Raw genomic sequence first — 21940 nt, 5'->3', positions numbered from 1 at the left:
GAAATAGGCACATAAACCCATAGGGTCGGTGCACAGACAGGCTCACAAGGTGAAAACAACCTATCTGTCGCCGCAGGTAATAACATTTTTAAGATAAAGCCTAATGCATTTAACTTTGGAAATGTGGAAGTAATGCCTTTGCACAGTGAGGACACACTGAGAACTAAAGCAAGACATTAAATGACTAAATGTTCAAAGATGTCTTATTTAACAACAAGATAGTTTCCAGGCTTCACACACGTGTTTTTTTCAAACAGTCTTAGTACATCCATATGCACAAAATTGTGCAACTAAACCAAGATTAAAGTTGCTTCAGTTAAAATGGCATCAACGACTCTGACTTTGGCAAAATGGAGTGATGCAATATCCTGCAATGGCCTTGAACCTGTTTTTTTTTATTATTATTATTATTATTATTATTTATTTTTATTATTTCAATTTCCAACAGTATAATAAACATTTTTGATTGCTGTAGAAGATGCAGAAAAACAAACAAGCTTTAAAGTGAGTTTGTTATCAAATGCAGGTATGTGGTCTGTAATGTTATGCAGAGGAGAGAGCAAGTTGATGGGTCCTTTCATGTTCCCAAAATGATATTCAGCTTCCTCACTTTATCCCCTCGGGCAGAAAAGCAGTAAAAGGCCTTCCTGGCTGCAGCCATCAAAGTTGACTTTCAAAATTCGAATTTGAGGTGTGTCACAAGGATGAAGACATCATACAAACATACCTCTAGATGAAGGTCATTTCAGAAGTCCACAAATTAAATAATTCATGACGCCAAGTTAGAACAGCACCTGCATAATCTTACTGTATCTGTAACTCTTGCCTTCCTATTATTGGGAGCTGCAAAAACACAGAGTTGGGAATATTTCTTTATTTTAAAAAATGCACTTATGAAGAAGTTAGTTGTTTCTGTCTTAAGATTTAGGCTGAAACAGAAGTAACCGAGGTGTCTCCTAATTTCTGTAGTAAGCAGCTAGACTACACAAATTAATTTATACCATTTGTTTTTTTCTGTAGGGAATAAAAAATGTTTATGACAGCTTATTTTCCATTGTGTGGTCTGTTCTTACAAATAACTACTTTATATGTGTTTTGTGTACAGTACAGTATTAAAAATCATAAATACATTTATTGTTGAGCCCATGTCCATTTATTTAATAATTTAGGAGCAAAAAGAGTTTTACAATTAAAAATGCTATTTTGTCGATATATGCTTAACTTGTATTGAACAGTCTGTCAAAGAAAAATTTTACAAATTACTTTTTGTGTTTTGTCTACATAGTATTTATTCCTAGGAGTTTTGCTGTAGGCTTCGTTGTGTGTAAAACTTCTGGTAAGATAACAATTTTGTGAAGAAATGTTAAAATGCTTTGCACCAGCAGTAAATCAGCTTGTCTTGATATCTAATTGATTAATGTGGACTGTATTTTTGAAGTTACTGGTATGGCGTTTGGGTGGCACATTGGCACAGTTGTTGGCACTGTTGACTTTTAACACAATGCATTTAGATCCTAGCGTGTGTATGAACATGGTTGTTCGTCTTTATGATGGATTGTTGACATGTCCAAGGTGTAACCTGCCTCCTATCTGAAGTCTGCTGGTGACAGGCACCAGCTCCCCATGACACTTGTTATTGGTAAAAATTCATCAATAGACTGATTCCCAGTGTTTCCATCCCTGCATGGATGATGTGCTTACCTTTTGTGAGAAGAGTGCACAGCTCCAAATTTTGCCAGATTCCACTTGGCCTTGTTGGTGGATCAGGACACAGACTTCACACAGCCAGAACAGTTTCTTCCCTGCTGCTAACTGCCTGCTGAGCAGTGGTCAACCTTGCCTCAGCTGACAAATACACTGCATCACCCCATAACTTATTTATCTGCATGCTTCTCACCCCGAACCTTAAAGGATAATATGGATAGACTGGTAGATGGATGTATTGAAGGATTTATGGAGTAATATAAGTCAATCAATTTGAAAAGCAATAATCCCTCATATGTAATGCTGCCCCAGACTTTCAAAAGTCCAACTGCAGATAAGCAATTTTGGGTAATGTGGTTTAACAAATCAGAATTTTATTTTATTCTCAACAAGACAAATTACTATAAATTTTGCAAAAGAAGCAAGAAACTCTTTTGACCATTCAGTTAAAAAGAGTGATTTTATTCCTTAGAGTCCATTATTTGAAATGCATTCATAAGAGACAAGAAAAAATAATTTTCTTTTCATCCTCTAGTTTGCTCTTTGAGGATAATCATATCCATCCGTTTTCAAATTCTGCCTCAGCGTAAACAAACTATTCCTTTGTTGTTTTGTCCCGAGTTCTCATCTTTGCATCCTGGATTTGTGTCCACATTCCTTCATCCTTGAAGTCACTTTTTTTCGTTGCTTTTACCTCTGTCATTTCTCCAGCACCTCCTCAGTAGCCATCCAACCCCTCCTCCTCTTCTCTCCTCTGCACTCCACACTCCCTCTCTTTCATCCCTTGGCAGCTATGGGATCCAGTTCATTGCTGTTCCCTTCGTTAAACAGCCAGAGTGTCCAGACTGAGCGCATACATCAAATGAAGGCTCTACATGGATTTGGACGACAAACAGAAAAGGAGTTTTACTGTCACTGAGATAAGGTGCTTCAGGAGATATTTTAACCCTTTTGTAATTAAAAAGAGAAAGAAACAAGAGGAACATGATAAAGTAAAATCTCCAGTGGATTTACAGTATTCAGGTTTACGAATGGGTTGCCCATCTTGTGATCTACTTTCTAAGGATTCCTCAAGATATTTTTCCAGAAGTGAATGGAGAGATGATGTGAGAATAGTGAAGCACATTTGGACCATCCAGTCAGGAGCACCAGCGAAACCACAACTTTCAAACAGAGGAGGATGCACGAAGTGTTGATCCATGCTGACTTTTTATGGGCCATTCATTGTGTGTTTCAGAGCAGCATATGCTCTTCTCAGGTGGATGTTTCTGTTCCTTTAGTTGAGCAAGTTTAATGAACTCTGACATGAAAAGTCAGGACTGCTGGAATTACTGGTAGCTCATCGACTCCTAATCAGCTTTATTTGCTTCAACATGAGATTATTTCATTGCAGTATTCTGGCATACAGTGTGACTTTTTAAATATTCATCATCATGTGTCCCATTGCTTCTCTACCATTACGGGGTCCTAAGAAAAGGAGTTCATGTCAATTTCCTGGACTGACTGTCTTCTACCACAGTGCTTGTATTTGGTGGCTTATTTTAGGATGTAGTGCTGCATCTGCAGAGCAGAGCTCATCTCATAACCAAAGACTTCGAGTGGCAACAAACCCATTCGATCAACAACTGCATGTGGGGCGGCATCGCTCCTCTCAGGCTGTATCCATTTACGGCTTTCCAGCAAATCTGAAGGGTGCTCATGGTAAGTGGTAAAGCTTCAAGTACTGTAAAGCTTGCAAGATGTTACTCTTGCAACTTCTTATCCATCTCGGGTTCAATAATGTAGAAAAATGGTAGGTCTGTTTGGGGTTTAATGCTTGGTTTTGAAAAAGAAAAATGTTCAATACCTGCTTAACTTGTTTCTTGCAAGCTGGTGGGATGCTGCAAGGCAGACTTTTGTCAGTGTTGGTTTTTCTAAATTAAGAAGTATTGTTCAAGGATGTTTTAGATTTTTCCTCCAAAACTTGTATTCTGCATTCCTCTCCTCAGTACAATATTTTATAGACTTACAGTAGGGGGAGCTGATGAGCTTTATCTTTTTACAATTGCTTTATTTAATTCAATTAGATCTTGATTAATTAGGTCTTATGAGCCAAAAGTTAATATTTTTTCTTTGTGCACCATCCTTACAGCGATATGCATCAGGCAACATAACTAGCATGTCTTAAGGTTTGTAAAGCTTGTAATTTATTTTGCTAAATAGATAAACCCATCTAGGATCAATCTATTTATGAACTTCTCCAATATTTTGACTTTGAAATAGTTAAAGCTGACTGAGAGGTTCTATCTACTGCTTTAGAAAGTTTTGTAAACCCATCTTTCACACAACCACATTAACAACACTGATATATATCCCACTATACTTGATTTATGATGCAAGCAAATATTTAGTTTTATTTCACTTTTGAAGACACCAGATTTTCAAGACAAACAATAACTGTGACTACTTCTTCTGATGTCCATTCACACAGATAGACTGGCAGAATGGCTAACAACTACCATAGCTATAATGGTTATCTGCTTTATTTGACATGTACTGGGTTTCAAATATTCAGTGACTAGTGTTGGGTAATCTAGTCCAGGTAGAGTTGCACTTATGAGCCAGCCATTTTTGTTTAGATAGGACTAAGAGTAGGTGGCCAATAGGGCATACAAGATTCAAGGATTAAGTACCCTAGATTGGCAAATTGATTAATGTAAAGGAGAGATTTTAGCATGTAGATATGGGCCAAGGACACTGGCCAAGGTCAGTTTCAACTAGGGATAATGGACAACATACTAAAATACAGTTGTACTAAATAACTACAACTATTAATATATGAAAGCTAAAGAGCATTTCACCAGACATGTGGTAGAATCAAATGTTCTGTTTCAATAAAAATGATTGCACTTATAAACATTAAATATATTTTCTTCATTCCCATTATTTCCAGAAAATGTGTCATTCATATCTGTTTTTCTAAGGAAAGTTTATTTTGGTTTACCTTGCCGTCATGGCACTAGATAATAATTTGAAACTATGACACTCAGATGATGGATGGTTTTTAGCTTATATAAAGAGCCAGGATAGCTGTCCTGATTTTTGGTTGAGATTTACATCTTCTCCTTCGGTTCACTGATAAAAATAAATAAATCTGCCAGCAACAATCAAAGTCAAGAGGAGAAAGTACAGACTGTGCGGGAAGAGAGATTTTTCTTTTATTTGTGAGCACAATTACACAGGAAGGCAGTAGCCCTTACTATTACCAAGGTACACATTGTAGTAGTACCTTGGTTTAACTGCCATTTATAAATAACAAATATTATGATAAAGAACATGAATATTGTCCATATTGGCCTTTGTTTATCATTGTATAGTACAAAGCTATTGGGCCAACGCTAGTATCCATAACACAGTGCAGCTCATATAAAATTCTGCTCTGACTATTTTCTTCCATCAAGTGAAAGTAGCATGATATATAAATATTTGTTCTTCAGAAAAAAAAAAAAAAAACAGCACTCCTTCCCATCCCAGCTGCCCTCCTCCCAAATTCTCATAAAATAATCTGGAACCTTCTCCCCATGATTTAGGTATTGAGTTTGAAAACTGCAGTTTTATGCAAGTCCCTTGAATAGTTTATAAAAATCTCCTCAGAACCTTATCATTACTCTGTAGTCTTCTTTGATGTGCAAACACATGCATTAGCACCCACTTTCATTACTTTTGTTCAGCTTGGTATCTGATCTGTATTTGAAATATGAATTCTGACTATGACTCTAAAACAACCGACTCCCAGTAAATATTTTATTGTTCAGTGACTCCCCACGGATAAAGATACACAGATCTTTACATCTCCCTTTTAGGTTAGAAGTGGAATAAACAAGTGAGGCGTTATTTGGAAACACACTTGAAGTGTCCTCCTGTATTCTGTATTAGCATATTCTTTTAGGGGGTGAATAAAAGTTTTTCTAATTCTTCAGCAGGGATAGGGAAAACTGCAGTGTTATTATCAGGTGACTAATTTGCACAGACTAAAGCAGCTTGTGGAGAGAAGGGTGGGGGGATCCTGGCTCAGGCAACAAAGTGCTTTTGTGACAAGCATTATCAGCCAGAGCCAAGAATTGCCTCCTCTGCCTGAGCCTGCTCATTAGCATTAGCTAGCCTCTGTGTTTGTTCACACATGTGTCAGATTGTGTATTTTTTGTTTGTTTAGTAGGTGCAGAAAATTAGTGTTCTCACAAACAACCCCAGTGCAATTATCTGAATACAGATGCACTCATTCTCCAACCCTAACTGGTCCAAATAGTTTATTGAAACCTCCATGGACATTCACATTTAATTAGGTTTCTCCATAGGGGTACTCTTTAATAATTTTATGAAAATAGGAGTGGACAAAACACATAGGCACTAGGGGTATTTTGTTAGGATGAGAAAAGGTAAGGCTCTGTCTGAGTTTCTGTTTATTGTCTGCTCATTTGATACAAAAGAATCTTGGTGCCTGTTTGATGCCTGTTGTCATAAACTCCTGCAAGACCTACTGAATCTGACATGTTTGATTTGAGTTTAAGCTTTTGGCAAAATAAGTGGTGAGTTTAAATCGAATATTCAGTGGTGTGAAATGGTTTTAGTTATACTGGCAAGTTTGCTACTTATTCTGTTACTGCTGATGGTTTTTAAATTCTAATTCATTTTCTATTCCCCTAAGCTGGAACCATGTACATCTTTGGCAAAGGGGGAGGCCTCATTACATTCAACTGGCCAGCCAATGAGAGACCGAGCACCAGAACTGATAGGCTGACCGTTGGCTTCAGTACATCCCTGAAAGATGGCATATTGGTCAGAATTGATAGTGCGCCTGGTCTGGGGGACTATCTTATGCTGCATATAGTGAGTAATCATAAACATCCATCCATTCTTCCTTTCTGTGTTCTAATCAGGCATGTTAATTCAGCCCATTATTAAAACTGTCCAGTGAAAGTTGGTATTTTATCTACATTTTCATGCAAATTGCAACAGGAGTCATACGTTTATTTATTTTCTTAATTTTGACAAGAATATCTTTGGTATGTGTCTTGTTGTTTATGTCATGTTTCCAAATATAGATATTAAATATAAGCTTTCCAGTGAGTTCTGAAAAAAAACCAAAACAATGATTCTTCAAGTTAAAAATATGTTTCAGAAACATTTCACTTCTTGAAGTACTTAAACATAATGATTTTTTTTATCAGTAAATGTTTACGCTTTCATCATCTTCAACTCAAGCCCAAATAATGATTCATCAACTCTCTTCCATTCATAAATTATATGCAAATCATTTCTTCCTTGCAGAAGAAATGATCCTTCAAATTTCAGTAATAATTCCCAACCAAACAGAACGTTAATAAAGAGATCTCCCAACATCTCAGTACCTTAATAATAGTATTTTCTTACTTCAGGAACAAGGGAAGATTGGAGTTACCTTCAACATTGGGACTGAGGACATCACTGTTCAAGAAAGCAGCACCCCAGTGAATGATCTGAAGTATCATGTGGTTCGTTTTACCAGGAATGGTGGGAATGCTACGCTGCAGGTGGATAATTGGTCAATCAATGAGCACTTCCCTACAGGTACAGCAATAATGGTTAATTCTCACCTGCATAACAAACTGCTTAAAGAGCTCTAATGAGGCAGTGGAGTCACATTGTTGTGCCACACCTTGAAAGTCACTGAACAGCATCCACCTCAAAAATTAGTGTAATTAAAGTTTTGGCTCAAAGCATGTTCTTGTTCAAAAAAGAAACTTTGAATTTTAATAATGACATCCAAGGTCTCTGTTGTTTTTTTATGTCTTCTTTCCCTTCCCATCAACCTGGTTCATAATTCCTTTTGGTCAAATACACCAGGTTCCATTTCTTCATTTGTGATCAGCTCTCAGGAGCCTTAGTTTTTGCTTTAGCTAGTGGACACACAAATGTCTTAGAATGTATAAACAGGTTGCATGGATATTGAAAAACTTATGAGCATAGTCTCTAGTTAACATATAAGAATTGTTTTACTGTTTTTATGCAGAAAAGGTCACATCTAAAACAAATCTTCCAGCTAAAATTATTTTAACCTGATGTAAAGTGTTCTTGAGATTTTCACAATGCTAATATCAATAAATGTTTTTATAAATGTCTTTTTAAACTTTAAAGGGAACAGCGACATTGAACGCTATCAAACGGCCAATAAGAAAATTCCTTTCAAATATGTCAGACCAGTTGAAGAATGGCTACAAGAGAAAGGTAATTTAAAATAAAAAGTTTCTGTTTGTCTCCACTGTCCTGATGTTTAGTTGCATAAATAGTGGTAGTAAAAGCATGTCTGCTTCTGCCCTTTACATATTGTGTGTTTGGAATGCTTTAAAGCTATTCTGTTGCAGATTTGGAAGTAGTCCCAATTGTTCTTATATATCAAAATAAATGTTGCTATTTATATTTAATATAAAATTTATATTTGTATAATACAGCATATCATAGGCTGAAAATGAGAACTGAACAAGTATGAAATAGCCAAATAAATATTAACAAAAGAAACAATAAATGTGAAATAAAGCATCATCAGCCTTAATTAAAAGATAACAAGATGTACATATGTTTTTATTCTTTATAAGTCAATGCATGGTGATATGTTATTGATCATAAGTGAATACATGGTGATATGTTGGTAGAAATGAAACTTGACTTTAGCTGGCCTGTTTGTAGCTCTATTAGTTGTATAAATATGTTCATTTATGTTAGAATCTGAATGATATAACCTTGAATTAATAAGTCATAAGTAATATAAGAATGTAAGTAAGTAATATATTGAAATATATCACTTCAAAATATATTTCTATGTATAAAAAAAGTTATATTTTTTGAGAAAAGGTAATTCAAGACAGCTTTAACTAACTTGCAAATGTATATTTAGAGCCAATACAACATGTATAACTGACAACTGCACCCCAGCCTTGAAGAGTTGTTGCTGATGATTGTTTCTTGCTGTGTATGTCATTTTTAGGACGACAGCTTACAATTTTCAATACTCAAGCAACAATCACGGTTGGAGGTAGCGACAGAGGCCGACCTTTTCAGGGTCAGCTGGCGGGTCTGTATTACAATGGCCTGAAAGTATTGAAAATGGCAGCTGAAGCCAATGTCAACATCAAGATTAATGGCAGTGTGAGGCTGGTGGGGAATGGATCCAGTGTGGCAGGTTCAGCCAGGACCACAACCATGACTCCAGAGTTATCCAGCAACGTTTTAGAGTCAACCACCACGACCACTACAACAACCACACGGAAACACAGATCCTCCACGGTACAGGTGGGACGGTCAACAAACTATGTCAATGTCTTTTTTTTTACTTTTTTTCAAAGTCTTAGTTCTCAAGGCTTTATAAAATCTCTTAGTTTTTAAATACAGTATCCTTGAAAACCTTTTCACTTATTTTCTAGTCCAGTTATGTAAGTAATAGTTTTCAGAGGAACTTTGTATTTCCTTAGGCCATTTAACTCTGACCTGTAAATTATTGATGCAAATACATCTGTTTGACAAGGCAGTTTTAACTCTAACAAGGTGAGTACTAAAGAGCCAGAAAATGGACGTGTCCACATTTGTTTTATTAAAGCTGAGGGCAGTTTTCACATTTACTGATTTATTAAAAAAGGAAAAAAGAAAGTAAGAAAATAAATAAACAACATCAGTTTAAAACACACATTTAATGAAGAATGTGGTGTACAACCAAATGTTGATTAAAAACACATGGTATTAATTTAGCTTACATTAGTTTGACATAGCTTAGCTTACCTTTGCGAAGCTTATTTTATTTCTGTTAGTATGCTGTATAGTGCTTAAATTTTATCTGGTCATTCATTGTGAATTGGTGAGTGTATGTGTCTGTTCTGTCTTTCTACTTCTCAGGAAAATCTACCTCTAGATTTTAAAACATTAAAAGCTTTTCAAAGTTGTACAAAGGAATAATTAATTATTTTATATTCCACTGCATAGTGTTTTTGAGACCAATTAGTCATACATCATATATACCACTTTATTTATGCTGAACATATGTCAGGATATATAAGCATTTTTTTTTTTTTTTACCTAAAACTTTTTCTACATAATAGTTTCTATTTTTCAATTAGTTGTGTGGAGTGAATTTACTTTGTATGACCTGGAGAAAATGTCAAAATGACATTAAAACTGCAAATGCATATTTGTTTTGCCAAAAAAAGCAAACATTTCAGATACCAGATAAATACTACAAGGCCAAATAATTTCTGCTACAAGCATTGCTTAACCACGTCAAGTAATTCTTATTAAATATTTGATGGTTATTTATTAATGACTAATAAATAGTCACTAAGGTCTGTTATTGACAACGGAGGCAGTCGGTAAACCTCCAAACTTCTCTGTTCACCCTCTATGTTGTTTTCTGTTCTTTCTCCTCACTCTGGATGCGCTTTGTGGTATGGTCTGATGAAGAAGCACGGGACAGAGGAAATCGTGTCCTCTGCAGAGTGTTCAAGCGATGATGAAGACTTGGAGGAGTGTGAAACAATCCATCCAGGTGGGCTAGGTTAGTTTGCATTTGCTTGCTTTCTTTGTGCACACTCATCTGCAGCAGAGGATCATATGATCTTCAAAGCATCACCCCCCATGGTTATACAAAGTGTAACTTAAGCTCTCACCAGCTTTAGTTGCAAAACATCCAGTTTAGTAACAGAAATTTGTTCCAGGAATATTCAAAAAGAAATCTGAAAAGAAAATTAGTGTGATGCTAGCTGACGTTAGATCTAATATAATGAGCTACACTTACACATGGGGTCTTTTAAAGTAGTAAACATGGTTTCCAGAATACATACAAATGTTGACAGCTGAGAGGAACAATAGGAGTTAAAACATTTGTGGAATTTACATCATAAATCTGTCAAATTTGTATGGAGGTGAACCATGTTCTCTGCACTGATGCTGCTAAATGTGTTTCATCATGTTTTAGATCATCGCTCCTGCAGTTCACAGCTCTTCTGATTTTCATTTAAAAAACTGTATTTTAAAATATGTCCATTGATAAATTGAGAAATGTCTCCAGATTTAATTTCAGTCTTTTTTGTTTGTTCTCATTTGTGTTTGTTTTTTCACATTTAGAAGCTTGCACTGGTAAATGTGATAGAGAACAGATATCATTGAATTTCTGTGTACAGGTTTTTCTTTCTTTGGGTCATACTTTTGCTCTTAGGTGTACTCATTATTCTGTCTTTTTGTATCCAAATAGATTCAAAAATTTTGATAACTTAAGTTAATCAATCAATTTGAAAAAAATTGGGAATCTCCCTGATATTTAAAAGAGTAGTTTTAACCTATTTTAGTGATAATGCCAAATGATTAAAATAACATTTCTCTATAAAAAAAAAAGCCTTTGCAATTAAAAGTGTGGACATGTACACTTCTTGTAGAAAGCATACAACTATACATTTGTTATAAGTACTTTGCGTCCTTAGTACTTGGTACAACTAATATTTTTGCATACATTTTTCTGTTTGATAACTTACTTTCCTATAGCTTTCCTGCAACTAATGGGCTACTCTTATGGAACTTAAAAGATACCTTCCTTGAATTTTGCAGGTTATTTACTCAGAACTTTCAATTCACTTTCCTGAAATTTTGAATTCCCTGTCAGGAAATGCAAATATTCTTTTCAGTAACTCCCAGGTCAACGATACTTTGCAGGTTACCTTTGTGGAATTTACACCTTTCATAGACCCTGCCGGTTGGTGTTTTTTTTTTTTTGTCAAAACCCAAATTTCCTTCCTCAAACTTATGGCAACTTTTCTTGAACTTACAGGTTTCTTTCTCAGAATATACCAGTTTCCATTCCATGAATCACAGGTCTCTTTCCAAAAGGTTTTCTAGAACCATATAATTGAATTCCTGAAATTTGTGTTTTTGGTTTAGAGTTACCAATATTGGAACAAATATGGCCTGGGAGTTAGGGCACAGTTTTATGCTTTCTGCAATAAGTGAACAATTCTTGTGGAAAATTATCTGTAGTTGAACCACTGTTTCATACTATTATGTTTAATTCTAAATTTAAAACTCTACCTAATATTTAAAGTTGGCATAAAATGAATCTTCTAGATTTATATGGCTAAGTAAATATTTGACAAATCCAAAAACTGTTTGGTTTAATAGATTGCCAGATACACTGCCAAAATGAACTTAAATCAAGTGATATGTCAGTTAACTTCACCAAAGGTCAAAGGGTCATTCCCAAATGTTTTCAAACAGACTGATCTTGTGGTGTAAAAGGGGATTCAAACGGTGCTGTGAAGCCTGAGATCCATGGGGATTTGTGAAGAAAGACAAAGACAGGGCCCCAGTCATCCAGTCATGTGTTTACACAGAAATTCACACCATTCTAACCCTAACATCATGTTAGCGTGATTGAAAGCTGCATGCTTTAGTTTTTGTTTTGTTTTTTTACTTTGTTTTTCCCTTCAGTTGGGAAGTCAATGCTATTTCCTGGTGTTTTGTTGCCAAGGTTTCACTCCCGTCTTTCCACAAACTGTGCCAAAATGCATTCTTTTGGCCTCATCATTTGTGGCATGATGTTTTGGTTGGTTATAACCGTTTCCTCACAACTCTTGGTGTATCGTGTGGCTTTGTGTCTTGCCGTTCAGCTTTCAAAGATAAAATTACATTTTCATTTTCATCTACTATTTATCTGTCCACCCTGAACAGCGAGACATTGGCTCCTTCTTTCACATCTCATATTATTTTGTCTCCCAGTTTCTAGTTTTTTTTTAAACATAAAAAAAAAAAGTCCTTAGATAACCAAATCAGTCTGTTCAGGGTGAATCTTTTATTTCACTGCATGTTTTTGATCGTCCCACAACACCAGGCACCTCATCCATTTAACTCAGTGTTTTATCTGCATTTTGTTGAAGTTGTGAGCCATTTTTGCAGTCGCAGCGTCATCAAACCGTCTGTTTTATCCCACGCTTTTTATTTGTCAGTAGGACTGCCAGTTTTTGTTTGGAGAATTCATCAAGTGATTCTGTTCTCTGTTGTAAACCTTTCTGTCCTTTTTTCAGCTTAATTTTATAAGATGGCAACAAAAATGGGTCATTCAGTTATTTATGAACTACACATTTACACATTTAATAAATTGAGATCTTTGATACATTTTTATCAAACATTATTAGAGATAAAGATACACCTCGCCTCACAAACTGTTACTTGGTAATAAGAACCTCTTCTCTACTGGTTTCCACAATCTGGAAACATGTTTAGGTCATAACAGTGCATTTAAAATAAAGAAAAATATTTATCAATAAAAATTTTGTGTAGGATAACATTATCATGTAGAAACTTTCAGGTATGAAAGACAACACACCGTTTTAAGTCCAGTTTATTTAGCATTAATATTTTACAAGAAAAATAATGTTTATAGAAATTAGTTCCCACCTTGTTTCTTTTGCCAAACACTTGAAGAGTCTCCAGTGGGATTGCAACCTTCTCCATAATTTATTCAGCAAATAATTACTTGACTAAGTTTGCAGATTGAGGTGTTTTTAGTGAAATTAACTTTCATCCCAATCAATTATTAAATGTCGCAGCTTGGACTGTCATACAAAGTCCAGTACATCATGTTAAATCTGGTGATGGCACATACACATTTAAAAAATAGCAGAAAAAAACAGTAAAAAAAAGTAGAAAAAATAACTAACTTTGTCCCTTGCTCATGAATACATAATGGTCAGATGTGCCATCTTATGAAATTAAAATCAATTTCTTAAAACATGACTTAAAGATCATAGTGACATATATTGAAAGAGAAAGCAGATTTAAAGCTGGTCTTCTTGACATTTTCTTTCAGTAGTTATTTCTATCTATTCCAACATAGGAACAACATAATGTAAAAGACTCCATAAAGAATGGTTGCTATTGGGTGTTAGTTGCTATTGTTTATTAGTTCACCCCTCCAAACCATGGACCAATCTGTGTTCAACTTAAGTATTTTTTTTTTATCTTCATATAAGTTGTAGAAACATCTCAAGGATGATCAGTGGAAACAGTTCAATTGGCCATCCTTGATCCACTGTTCCACTGAGCTTCATACCATAGGCTGTGAATACTTAGTTAATATTATTTATTGATTTTCAAACTATAATGAATAAGAAAAAAACCTCTAATACTTTTTTCCACATTGTCATAATGAGATTTTTATGTGCATAATTTTGAGGAAAGAGATTAATTTATTACACTTTTTAACTAAGGATGTAACACAACAAAATGTTGAAAAATGAAGCATTACGAATACTTTCCAGATGCACTGTACTCCTAAGTAAAGGCAAAGAGTCCTTACAAACTGGGATGTACAACTACTGTCTCACCAGTGTGAGCAAACTTTTTCTGTCTTCTTCGTATTTCAGATTAGTTTACTCAGATTTGCTTCATTAAGCAGGAGTCCATTAAAATCCAGAAGTACATCTAAAATGTTTTGGAAATCAGCTTTATCTCTGAATTAAAAAACAAACAAACAAGTATTTCCTGTTTTATTTTAATATTAGTGTATTAAAAACATATGTTTTGTGTGTTTTGTTCAAGTTCTCTTATTACATGTGAACATGTGTCCCAATTGCATACTGCTGTCTGCACAGAAAATAATAAACTTTAACAATCTATTTCCCAGCAAATCGGTTTGCATAATGAGAACATTTTCACTGTTTCACAGCTCATTGAAAAATAAGAATAGAAACCTCATTAAGTTGCATCAGGATATTGTTTTGTGCCAGTACACAGTGTTACTTTAACTGCATGTTTGTTTTATGGGATTGGGACACAGTGTCCGTCTCCTGTTCTTACATCGGTCAGTCCTGCCAGTTTGCTGTGTTGTTTCTTTTATTTTACTTTCCCTAAATGCAACTTACTTTAAGCATGCATCAACATCCTGCAGTTCGACTAAAACAAACCCAAATGACAGAAGTGGTAACCCATTCTCAGCCAGTACCGTCTCCCTCTGATGTACACCCAGACTGCACGGCCGGCTCATGTTTAAGGACTAACATTATAGGGAGCACATGAGAGAGGAGCCCGTCCTCCAGTCGAGTGCCTCTCCCATCCGTGTCTGTTTTTTATTGTGTGCATCTGGTTGTAGTGTGTGCAAAATTTTAAATGGCTTTGTTCCTTCATCTTAACATTTTTCTTCATTTAATATTTGAAACTGGTCATATTTTTTACCCAGTTGATTGCTGGCATTTTGGTTCTGATTATGTTTTTTGGCATATATGTTTTCTTCTTTTTCCTCAGAGAATACCTAAATCGAAGTGTGAAATATTTTTCCTATATTTTGACTTTTTTGGATTTGGAACTCCTTCAGTAACTAGTTTGTGTGTTTAATTCCCAGATAAACACCCATGCAATAACATAAATTTAATAAAATGTATCCCCACTTCAGGATGAGATTTGAGAAAATGTAAAATAAAACTCACACAGACTAGGATCTGATGCAGTTCCTGATCTACTTCTCACATAACAATTTTAGACTTTTTACAACCTACTTTGACAAAACAAAACCTTTTAATACACACTCTGACCAAAGCAGTCAAGCACCTATGTACTAACCCTGAAGGAATGGTTCAATTTAGATATAATTTGTTCCACATGTAGTCCATGATAGGGATGGGAATAAATTGATTTACATGGAGCTGTCATGTTGACCATCAAAGGGCATCGGTGGTGGTACCAATGCAGCAAGAAAGATAAAAAAAAATATTATCTAACAGCAAATGAAAACACTAAATGAAGATCAGCAGATACAGAACATGCCTTCTAGATGCTTTTCAGCAACATTACTAGCACTTGATGGCATTTGATAATTGTTACATTGTAAGACACTGGGAGACTGAAAAACACAACTATCCACCATGTCAAATGTTTTTAAATGCACATACTATCTGTACAGTTGTCTTTTGTGAGTGACTGTATCATGCCACTGCTTAAGAGGACCCCAAGACTTATCCCATCATTGTCCTCCAAATTACTACTATGGATGACTTGAACTTTGTGACCCTCAACATTATTTCTAGTGTCTCTCTTGACAAAATTGGCAGGATTGTTTATCATTTATTTATATCTTGGTACATGAGTAAAATAATTGCAGTCCATCACTAAATATCAAAGTCCTTGTTTATTTTTTTCTGGTTACTGATCTCTGCTTTGTCAGACTACAGATGCGAGGGTAAACCTGTAATCTACCTGATGCAAATTGTTAAACCACTGCACAGGGTGACTATGGTTTTTAAAAGTCCAATAGGTCTTTCCTGTGTTGAGCCAAGTCACTCTCATTAAGGACCACTTTGCAGGCTGAGTTTTCAAAGTTAAAATGAAATAAATTTTGTTTCATAGTTCATCACCTGAACAAACTAAACTTAGTTCATACTCCTAGTCTTATTATGACATCAGGAATTTTATAGTCATGGTGTCATGAGTCACCTAGTATATACATTCACTACTATGAATGTGTAGGCAAGAAGAGGAGGTACCAAAGTCTTTATTTGAACACATTAATGCAAAATACTGCCAGTGCTTCTGTCCGAATGGGAGATGCAAATGCCATGGAGTTCGGTTTTGTCTGCAGTATAGCACAATGTTTTTCTCCTGTCTTGGGTGACAAGAACCTTGACAATGATTCTGGTTTTAGCTTCAGATAAATGTGTTGCGTTTGGTCCTCATGCAACTCACATTGTTATCCCATAAAATCCCATCAAGTGCTAGTAATGCTATCTAATGAGCCTGAGGATTCCTTTCTGTATGGGGACTTTTCTGACTAACTGTTGATCATTCTTGATCTCATCCCTCAAGCTCTCTAGTGTCTTTTTTGAGATGTGCTAGCTCCTTGCAAAATGAATAATTTGCATTCTTATCACAGGTCAACATGTGAATCAAACTACATCCAAATCAGACCATTTCTCAGGGTGGGTCACTATTTTTGTCAGGGAGTGTATCTTTACTGTAAGAACAATACAAATTGAATTGCATGGCTAAGAAGTTGCAGTTTAGGGTTTGTAAGACATGTCAGTGTTAGAGTTCTTCTGTTCTTTTCTGTAGATGGGCATGTATATTGCTCATTGTTTGTATATCCCCATCCCTTCCTTACAGCCAAAACCTCTAATGCCGCCCGACCGCTTCGTACTGCCTTTACATGGACATGGCAACTGACTTACACTGTCACCCTCATCATACTCATCTCCTTTGTAGTATGTTCATAGGTCCAACCCCTTCTTCACCTCCTCCCTTGTCTTTAGAAATATTGAAATATAAAGTCATCCATCCATTCTACACTAAAGAGCAAATTAAGCAAAAATTGTAACATGGATAGATTTTAGGCTCACTGAAGTCTCTTGCTATGAAAAAAATGCAGATTTTTTGTAAAAAAAAATATTTACAAGGAAAGAGAAACAAAGGATAAAAAGCAGAAATATGGTGTTTATTTTTCTGTTATGTGGTGTTGGATGTATGTGCTGTTGCCTCCCTGTACCGTCATTGTTTTAAGATAGAACCCATTCTAGAGTGGATAAAAATTATCTTTAACGGTACCAAGTGGCTATCCTACATTTTTACAATTTTCTTCCTTTGTAAATTCTTTTCCTCTTGCCTAAAAATTATGCGGGAAAATTGTTGATGTAAGTTAATGACACAAAATGTGCATGCTCTGATTCTCTTTGTGATGCTTGTTTAAGACGCAGTTTGTAAATTGACACGTTTCAAAAGCTTTCTGTTATAAGTAACTAAAATCAGATGATGACGCTGGTTGGATAAATCTGTTCTTGAAAACCTGCAGACTGCATCTTTGTTGAATTTGTGGACATGTTACAACTGATAAATATTCAGTCAAGCTTGAAATGCTACAGAAGGCCTTTGTTTAGGCACGTGTTGTATGCCTGTAATTGGATGTGTTTGCAGTTGAAGTGCATGAAGCAATGTTTTGTATGAAGTGTTAGCTTGCATGAATGACTCCAAAAGACATACTAAATCACAGTGGGAACTTTCATGTTAATGAGTCGGTGCTTTGAATGTTCACTCCAGTGATAACAGCACATGACCCAAATATTGTTTTGTGCTATGCAACACTCAGCATTGATATAAAATCAGAAAAATATTGGAAATTGCCCTGAATATGCCAAAAACTGTTGGATTTTGTTCCGGGGAAATAAAAAGAAAGTAGCCCCATCTATCCATTCATTTCCTCTTATCAGATGAAGTCCTAGCTGTAACAGGCCGAAAGGGAAAACCCAAAGATCCCTTTTCCAAGGTCTTCCAAGACCATCATTTGTCCACTTCATTAGATACAGCTGTTCAATTTTTTTGCTAATACAAAAAGTGCAAATTACATGACAGATACTCAATGCATAGGACCTATGTAAACCTGGAAAGGACAAATTACTGAAACGTACTTCAGCCATCAGAATGGCTGAAATATGGTGTCGTTGCTGGTGTAAGACGGTTTGGTCTGGGCATTTCAGAATCTGCCGACATGCTTGGATTTTCACCCATAAACACACCTGGAAAGAGAATTTTCTGAAAATGAGAAAATATCCACAATAAGAAGCAAAAGTCCTGTTCATGTCAGAAGAGAATGAGCAGACTGTTTCAGGATGACTCAAAGGCAGCTGTAGGTCTAGTAACCACTTATTACAACCAGAACATGTGAAATACAATCTTTGAACATGCAACATGTCAAACGCTTTAAAACAATGGTCTACAGCAGCAGAATATCCCACTCCTGTCAATAAGGCTACAATTCCCATAGGTTCGACAAAATGGAGTAACAATTAGTTGGAAAAACATTGCCTGATACTTTTTTGGCATAATTGGAGTTTTTTATTAGCAGCTGAGCATTGGTTAAATGACACCTTAGAACTGCTCCTGATCATTCCAAAAAGCTAAATGTTTTTCTTATAGTGGTTATTAGATGTACATCTCCTCTGGTGAGTTTAGGGTGTGGCCAGGAGACTCCTTTCATTGGGATAAGCCCACTGCTTCCAATGGCAGGTGTCCAGACAGTGTCCTGATCAGATGAAGCACCTCAGCAGACTCTTTGGGATTTGAATAAGTATCCAGAGCTAAAACTGGATGAGGAACCTCTTTGCCTAACTGGCCTGGCTACCCTACAAAGAATGCAAATTTTAGAAATTTATATTCTGGAGCTTATTTTTTACAGTATTATCTATTTCGCTTGACAATAGGTGAGGGTTTGAACATTAATGGAGCAGTAAATTCTGTGCTCCGTTTTTCAGTTCAGCTTCATCACCACAACAGATTGCTCCACTATCTCATTAATCCAGGATAAATGTACATCTACCAATTTGTTTCCTGTTTCCTCCTGCCATTACTCAATAAAAATAATCAAAATTACTTGAAGCCAAACTCCAAAATTTATATGGTCCATTTATATTTATAAGGTAAAATAAACTATCTGGTGTTTGAGCAGTAATTTGTAAATTAAAGGAATAGTTATGATTCCACCCTTTTCTATCCTGTTTGTCTCTAAAAAAAAAAAGGAGATCGTTAACAAAATTCTAAAGAATTCCTTTCATTCAGAGTGCTGTTTCATAAGAGGTGAACATTTAAAAGCTTTGCTTTTAAATGCAAACTAAACAAATGTTGTCTGGTGACAGAGCTGCTTCTGGTAACAGAGTTATTCTACAACAAAATACACTCAAGACAATATGATGCTGTTGTGGCTCATGTGACAAACCCTCTTTTTACTATCTACGTACTCTTCTACCCTGTAGGATACTTTTGTTGTTATAACAGGGCCCACCTACAGAGCATGCTAATGATGTTAGCCAGGTTGTTGTGCAAAATGGGCAAATAACTCACTAACAACATCAGTTTACTGGAATTTGATAATATAATTGCAGAACAAATGTACAAACAAGGAATGCTGACCTTTTTACTCAGCTGCTACTTTTAAAATAGGAATCTAAATTAGACTCAATCTATAACACTAATGAAGGATTCAGCTCTGCATCTGAGAACTATTTATGAAGGTGTTGCTACATTTATATGTGTTACTCTAAGTAAACAAGGGGCTTAAGATGAACTGGGAGCCACTGAGTAGCAATATTACGATTGGTTTCACAATAATTAAAATCAGTTCTTTGGAGCACTTCCTTGCCCTGCAGCGTTGGATGGGGTACATGTTAGTAGTCCCCCAACAGCTTGTTATCAAGATCTGCTGAAGGCTGGTAATTTAACCCGTCAATTTAAACCATGTGTCCTAAAACAGCGGAAAAGTTGAAACATGCAAAGCAGTATGTTTCAAGGACCATATTGGGGAAAAAGCTGGCTGAGCATTCACTCAGTAAATGTGAACAACAGCAACAACCCTACAAGTTATACATTTAGTACCTGAAATGCACAGGTAAAACATAATTTTATTGTAAAAAATGATGATTAGCTTTTTGCCTTTCAACAAGATTTTAAAAAGAAAGTAGCAACAATTTCTGCAACAATGAAAGCAACACATAATATAAAAGTATTATCAGAGGACTAGTATGAAAGCAGGAATATGTATACTTTGCCAGAGGAAAGACATCCGCACTTTGTTTAGAGAAATTATTTTCTTTTTCTTTTGTCTGATCGAAATACAATATTTTTTAATGTCCTTCAGAGAGATGGGAAGCAAGTCTAGATTAGGGATTCTCAACTCCAGTCCTCGAGAGCTACTGTCCTGCAACTTTTAGATGAATCTTTATTCCAACAGACCTGGATCAAATGGCAGAATTCCCTCACAAGCAGTCATTCCACTCTGAACAGGTCTGGCGATGTGCAATTCATTTGATTCAGGAGTGTTGGAAGAAAGGTGCATCTGAAAGTTGCAGGATGGTAGCTCCCCAGGACTGGATTTGAGCAGCCTGGTCTAGATGTTTGATCTGAATGCAAATTCAGGGTTGGAGAAAATTAAACAAAAAACTCAGAGCAAAAGCCAAAGATGCATGTGGAGCTCTAATGCCATAGGTTTGTTCTGAAGTCAAACAATCTGGGCAAACTGGTACAATTCAGCTGACCATGAACTACTCTACTACCCAAAAGTCAACTGTGTGGCCCTCTGACCTAAAACTGAGTCAGACAGTTTTAGGTGTTGCAATGGGGCAACATTGATAATCAGTGGATTAAACACTTTCCGCAACATTGTGAGAGAGGTGGTTCTACAAACTAGAGGATATTTGGTGGACTAGGTTTTCCCAATAAAGTGCAATAAAGAATGAATAAAACTGTCGTTTTTAAAAAAAAAACCTTCTATATTAAAATTTTTATTGTGCATTTTTGCAAAAAAAAAAAAATAAAATATATATATATATATATATGGCAACACAGCAGCCATTCTGGTCCCATACAATAATGCTACTGAAGCTTTGTCATTTATTTAAGATAGATGATGAAGATGGCGTCTTAACTTTACCATAATATTATTATTATTAGTAGTAGTAATAATAATAATAATAATAATAATAATAATAATAATAATAATAATAATAATAATAATAATAATAATAATAATAATAATAATAATTACACACAATTTACTTTAGATTACTTTTATCAGAAAAGACAATATTAAGGAAAACAAATATGCCAGGGTTTAGTGGCTGAAATAACTGAAATATAATCAAAGCTTAAATTATCCTCCTGGCTCCCATTTTACCTCTTAAGCCTTTTAAGATGTTGTCACATATGGCTTTTGCTGGCTTTTTTTGGTTCATAAATCCCAGAGTTTGGTTCTAAAATAAATCTTTTTCCACTTCCAGGAGCTGAATTAGTCATTGAGGATCCATTAGAGCACCCCTTTGTAGCTCCCCGTGCACCCTTCATTCCCACTCCCTCAACCCACCACCCACTCCTCACCATTATTGAGACCACCAAAGAGTCCTTGTCCAAGGCCACTGAGGCGGGGGTACCTTGCTTGTCGGACCGAGGCAGCGATGATTGTGATGATGATGGCTTGGTGATATCGGGGTATGGCTCTGGGAAAGCGTTGAAGTCTTACCTGCCCCCACTGATGATGATGAAGATTTTCACTCGAACTTCTCCTTGTTAAGACCTACATCACACTTTCAAGGTGACTACAAAGCACAGGCGCCCAGGACTTTTATACCAAACAAACCTTCCATCTTCAGATGCAGTAGGACAACCACCATACCAGTAACCGCCAACCAGAGCCGCACCACTAGCACCTCTGCCTCCACCA

The 21940-nt window shown here is 35.8% G+C and overlaps 1 protein-coding gene across 1 annotated transcript in view; it reads left to right on the top strand.

The window, feature by feature from the left end:
• Positions 1–21940, top strand: part of nrxn3a (neurexin 3a) — a 116285-nt gene that overhangs the window by 90760 nt on the left and 3585 nt on the right. Inside the window, 7 exon segments of the mRNA XM_044143735.1 lie at positions 6389–6570; positions 7119–7290; positions 7858–7947; positions 8705–9009; positions 10168–10252; positions 21501–21748; positions 21751–21940. Coding sequence (XP_043999670.1) covers positions 6389–6570; positions 7119–7290; positions 7858–7947; positions 8705–9009; positions 10168–10252; positions 21501–21748; positions 21751–21940 — 1272 coding nt within the window.

This window comes from Gambusia affinis, linkage group LG16 (genome assembly GCF_019740435.1).
Source record: "Gambusia affinis linkage group LG16, SWU_Gaff_1.0, whole genome shotgun sequence".
Classification (NCBI taxonomy): Eukaryota; Metazoa; Chordata; class Actinopteri; order Cyprinodontiformes; family Poeciliidae; genus Gambusia; species Gambusia affinis.
Note: the sequence above shows the minus strand (reverse complement) of the source record. Positions and strands in the feature narration are given on the sequence as shown.